Source organism: Coffea arabica, chromosome 3c (genome assembly GCF_036785885.1).
Source record: "Coffea arabica cultivar ET-39 chromosome 3c, Coffea Arabica ET-39 HiFi, whole genome shotgun sequence".
Lineage (NCBI taxonomy): Eukaryota > Viridiplantae > Streptophyta > Magnoliopsida > Gentianales > Rubiaceae > Coffea > Coffea arabica.
This window is the reverse complement of record NC_092314.1, coordinates 37,258,318-37,264,140: the sequence shown is the minus strand read 5'-3', so window position 1 is coordinate 37,264,140 and position 5,823 is coordinate 37,258,318. Positions and strand designations below refer to the sequence as shown.

General features: G+C 36.8%; 1 protein-coding gene across 1 annotated transcript; it reads left to right on the top strand.

The window, feature by feature from the left end:
* Positions 1-734: 734 nt before the first annotated feature.
* On the top strand, positions 735-5,400 carry LOC113735005 (L-type lectin-domain containing receptor kinase IV.1). The gene is made up of 2 exons (XM_027261879.2): positions 735-1,057; positions 3,053-5,400. Exon 2 carries the CDS (start codon positions 3,151-3,153, stop codon positions 5,197-5,199), a length of 2,049 nt encoding a protein of 682 aa, XP_027117680.1. The 5' UTR covers positions 735-1,057; positions 3,053-3,150; the 3' UTR covers positions 5,200-5,400.
* The last annotated feature ends 423 nt before the right edge of the window (positions 5,401-5,823 follow it).

The window sequence follows — 5,823 nt, the reverse complement described above, 5'->3', positions numbered from 1 at the left end:
GAAGAATGTAGTTATCTTTTAATTTATCTAAAATACTCTTATTCAATATAGGTTTGTTATTAGCATAAATTACCTTATTTAATACAGATTATTAACCTACCCATTTAATATATTTAGATTTTCCAAAACACATTGATATATGAAAAGTCAGCTTTGCTATTCTTTCAAGCCAAAATGTGAAATAATGTAAAATGAAAATTGATTCTTTCTTGATTATCAATTCAAGTTCCCATAAACTATCAATTTAAATTTACATGAATAATTAATATAAAGTTGTACTCTATTTAGTGTAAGGATATTTTAGGAAAATAGCAACCTAAATTTATTGTTTCAACAAAGTTAACTATTTTTCTTAAATTGTATATAAAAAAACTAGAACTATCAAAATGGGAAGGACGGAGTACTTTTTTTTTTTGTTTGAAAAATGTTTATTTAAACATGGACCCCACAATTTCAAGCAACTTGTATTTACCTACCGACCCACGTCAACTTCTCTCATCAAGTTTCTATACAAACCTTTCTCAATTTTAGTATTTTTTTTATGTGCCGTCTTATCATTGATTAGTCTTAACTTTACCACAAAAATGTTAGAAACTTCTTCCCCATTTTGTAAAACTTACCTTCATTTTAAGCATTGTTTTCATACTCGAATTGGACGGGTCGGTCGAACTGATCAAACCAGAAATCAGTCAGATAGCCGGTCTGAGTTAGTATAAAAACTCGGTAATTAGAAAATCAATAAAACCCGGTCAACACCTGGGTCTAACGGCGCCTAATTTTTTTCTCCAAACTTTAAGACTTTCTCTGCTCTTTCGTTTGACCGATTAAAACAAGCAAAAAGGAGGAAAAAGTCCTAGAAAAATTCCAAAGTTTGCCAAACGAAATCCTTGTTGGTAGCCTGGCTCTTCCACCGTGAGTCCACCACCGCCGCCGCTGCTCCTCAAAGGTTGCAGCCGCCTCTCCTCTGGAAATTTTCAGACTTCAAGCTTGCATTGCTGCCATCTCATTCGAAGTTCGGACTTAAACTTCGAGGGTCAAGCATGAGTAGAAGAAGCAGGTAGAATTTTTCTCAAAACTTCTATTAGTTTTGCCCTTTTTCCTATTTTTGTCTTGCACTCGGCACTCGGCAACGTCTTCTATTAGTTTGGTCTTATATTTGTAAAACTTCTATTAAGTGGCTTGGCGGCCGCCTTGTACGGTTCTGATGTCTAAATTGCGTAGAAAGCAAAAACCCCAATTGTTTTGCCCTTTTTCTGGGTTGTTGGGGGTTTTTTTAAAAAAAAAAATTTGGCTTTTTTGGTTGGTTTTTACTGCGGGTGAGGACTGAGGAAGGATGATTTCATATATATCACTCTCTTGGATAGTCTACTGCTTCGACTTTGCTGAATGCTTTTGCGCATGGAATTCTTTTTAGATATGTTGGTTTGTCAAATGATAAAGCTATATACATTTAAGTGTTTGATAAGTTTCCTTTTTTTTTTTTTTATCTCATAAACTGTTTGATTAAGTTACAAAATTCGCCTCCGTAAATATGCAATACAGCAACGAGAATATATAGTGTGTAGGATCAAGGTGTTCCTGTTTCGTTTGAACAATTAATAAGAATCGAAATTCTAGTACTCCTGTTCAGCTCGTAAGAACCGTGCACAGCAAAACCAGAAAGGCTTCAGAAACTTAGAAGTCAAATTTTTTTGGTTATAACTGCCAGAAAGAGTTCCATAGTGGGAGATTAGTTACTAGAAGGACTTGCTACGACCAATTCAACATGTTACTACATGTGGTTGATTATATTTTGTATATTTGATTTACAGAAAAAAATGGCATATATATATATATATATATATATATTGTTGCTACATGAATTGAATATGGATTTGGATTATTAGTTCTTGGTTATATTTTGTATATTTGATTTATAGGAAAAAATAATATATATATATATATATATATATATGATATCATCCGATTCGATTTCCAATGGAACTCAGTTGAACCAATTAGCTTTTGATCGCTGAACTTGGCCGAATTGATGTCCGATTCGAGTCTAAAATCATCCGATTGGATCGGTCTTTTTTTAAAATAAGTTTTTTAAATATAATATTATAATAATATATAATAATTTAAAAAATATTTCATTCATATAATATATTAAATATTTTAAAAAAATTTTATAGTAAATTTTTTTTATATATACTGTTATAATAAAATTTTTTAAAAATATTCCTGAATACGGCTAATCGAAACGGAAGCGTCCAATTTTTTCAAGTGGCAGAGGAGTGTATTGGTGGCTGAAGAATGACGAGGAGGAGGAGGATGATGATGATGATGTGATGGGTTGCTAGTTGAGGGAACACGTATGGGATAAGTGTAATTTGACTGATTTGACCGGTAACCTGTTTCCCTTCAACATGGATGAATGGTCAGCATTTGTCCGCAAGTTAGCATCAAGTTATCGGACCATCATGTTGCTATTTTCCCTTCCTTAATAAAATATATCGCCAAAAGCACTATAATTTCGCCGTGATTATCTCAAATTGTGTTTTCCCATAAACTATGAGCAATTTTTAAGTTTCTAAAAAGCTTCACAACAAATTATGGGCGGAAGAAAGGATTGAACAGTAAAATCAGTAACTTTGTTTAAATAGAAATTATTTGTCCAATTTTATTTGTTTGTATTATTAATATATTTTTTAATTATTTTTTTATTTTATATATATCATATTAATTTTTTTTAAAATACATCACATAAAAAAAATACTATAATAATTTTTTAACGTCAAAAAAAGTACTTTCTAAAGAAATGCTTTTCTAACTCGTTGCAAACCCAATCCACACAATCGTGCGACGGGCTGCTCCTGCTACTATGATAGGTATACAAGAAATATTAGCACTACAGCCAAAAGATCTACGACTCCTACTCCTTTTTTTTTATTATTTTATTTTAACTTAAACTTATGATGTTTAGTTTTTATGTTACCACTAACCTTTGAACCATCAAAACCTGAATGAACAGTGAAAGAGTGGTCACGAAAGTTATCAATTTATGTTGTAGGGACCACTATTGAACGGTTGTATCACTATTTTATTGGAAGTATTAAAAACAAGCCACCTACGGACGGCTCGTCATTGCGGCATGCATATGATCCAGTCATGTCATTCAAACAAGTAACAGCAATCTTAGCCTTCTTTCTAGTTCACACCGCAGCTGGTGCAGCAGCTTCCGAAGATATTGGGTTCATCTATCAAGGATTTAAATCATCAAATCTAAGCCTGGATGGATTAGCCAAAGTCACCGACAATGGCCTCCTACGATTGACCAACACCACCAAATCACAAAGTGGGCATGCCTACTATCAAAATACCGCCAACTTCAAGAGCACATCTAATAGTTCAGCTTTCTCCTTTTCCACCCAATTTGTGTTTGCTATAGTACCCGATGTCCCTGGACTGATTGGTTCCGGATTGGCTTTCGTGATTGCACCAACAAGAAACCATACAGGAGGGCCTATGTCACGGTTCAATATTATGGAAACTCTCGGCCTCTTTGATACACCCAACAACGGAAGTCAGAATAATCACGTTTTTGCTGTGGAGCTTGACACTTTCCAAAACCAAGATTATGATGATATCAATGCCAACCATGTTGGCATTGATATTAACTCTGTGAGGTCCAAGGCATCTTGGCCAGCAAGTTACAAAGCTAATAACAAGAATTCATTTGACAACTTAACTCTTGCCAGTGGCCAGCCAATGCAATTATGGGTGGAATACGATGGGGCGGATAGGAGAATCGATGTTACATTAGCTCCAGTAGCGGCTGCCAAGCCACATACTCCTCTTCTGTCCTTGCCATATGACCTGTCGCCAATTTTACAGGAAACCATGTATGTTGGCTTTTCTGCAGCCACTAGCCCACTCGAAAGAGGAACATCTCATTTTATACTTGGATGGAGCTTTAGGATGAATGGGGTTGCGCAAGCTCTTGATCTCTCTCAGCTCCCCGAGCTACCTCGGTCTGGACATAAGAAAGTGTCTAAAATTTTCACCGTGGGGTTGCCCCTGATTTTCTTACTTTTGTGGTTAACACTAATACCTGGAGTAGCTTATTATCTAAAGAGAAAGTGGAAGTTTGCTGAAGTGCTGGAAGAATGGGAGCTTGCTTACGGACCTCACAGGTTCAAGTATAAAGATTTGTACATTGCCACCAAGGGATTCACAGAAAAACAGCTGTTGGGAGAAGGCGGATTTGGCAGAGTCTACAAAGGCGTTTTGCCAACAAACAAGGTTGAGGTTGCTGTCAAGAAGGTCTCTTATCATGCAAGACAGGGAATGAGAGCGTTTGTTGCAGAAATCGTCAGTATTGGTCGCTTGAGTCATAGAAATTTAGTACCGTTGTTGGGTTATTGTCGGCGTAAAGAAGAGTTACTCTTGGTATACGAGTTCATGTCCAATAGTAGTCTGGATAGATTTCTGTACAACCAACCAAAGTACAGCCTCAACTGGAGCCAAAGATTTCGAGTTATCAAAGGTGTAGCGTCAGGATTATTCTATCTACACGAAGAATGGGAGCAAGTAGTGATCCACCGAGATGTAAAAGCCAGTAATGTATTGTTAGATGGTGAACTGAATGGAAGATTAGGAGATTTCGGTCTGGCAAGGCTATACGATCATGGAACTCTCCCTCAAAGCACCCATGTAGCGGGATCTCTTGGCTACCTTGCCCCTGAGCATAATAGGACTGGGATGGCAACAACGAGCACTGATGTGTATGCTTATGGGGCCTTTTTGCTGGAGGTTGCCTGTGGAAGAAGGCCGATAGAACCCCGAGCAGAACCAGCAGATAATATCATTTTGGTTGATTGGGTATTTTCTTGCTGGAAAGCAGGCTGTATACTCCAGGCAGTTGATCATAATTTGGGTAATGAGTATGTGAAAGAGGAAGCAGAATTGGTGTTGAAACTGGGCTTGTTATGCTCTCATTCCGAACCAAAGATTAGGCCAAGTATGAGACAAGTTCTCTTGTACTTGGAGGGATCAGTTGCGTTGCCAGATCTATCATCACTGGCCGTGGGCGTTTCTGCTGTTGGTCTTGGCTTCGCCTATCCTAGCTATGAAGAAATTACATTGTCAGCTGCAACTTCCGCCGACAATGGTTTCTCACATTCTGTAGCAGACTCTCTTCTCTCTGGTGGTCGGTAATTAAGATGCTTCTCATTCTGATTTTGTCAATATAGAAAAAAATAAAAAAATAGAGTTTCTACTGCTGTGATTATTCCGCTGAGTGCGTTTCCTGACATTTCTGTTCTGTTTTTATTGTCTTTCTACCCACCAGAACTCCTTGTATTCTTCATTAGTGTGGCATCTCAAATATGCAATGTTTTAATATTGTAAGTTTGCTCCTTTCTCCTTTTCTGTATCATCTATTTTCTAGTTTCTGTATTCCTTGTAGAATAGATTCATTAAAAGCAGCTATTCATTAACATCTTTTCTCAGCGCAAAATCAAATCGTTGCACTAAAACATTCTGTAAATCATCCCACCACACCGATGAATAAGGGCAAAGATAGCCCAGAGCACAGAAGCCTCAACAATTAAATGCCCAAAGATTGGAACCATCTTTAAAATTCTTTGCTCCAAAACGTCTCACATTTTAGTCACATATTGAAGAACTCAATAAATCTTTAAAGTTCTTTGACGCTTACATTAAACTTTTCGTCCATTACAAAGCACATGTCGTTTTACAGCATCTTGACAGAAGACCGTAGACAGCCACTGAGCTTGGCTCAATGCCCACTAGAGAGGGTCTTAAATCCCTTCTTAGGAT

Coding starts and splice junctions, on each gene's coding strand:
- LOC113735005 (XM_027261879.2), top strand. CDS start 3,151: ATGTCATTCAAACAAGTAACAGCAATCTTAGCCTTCTTTCTAGTTCAC.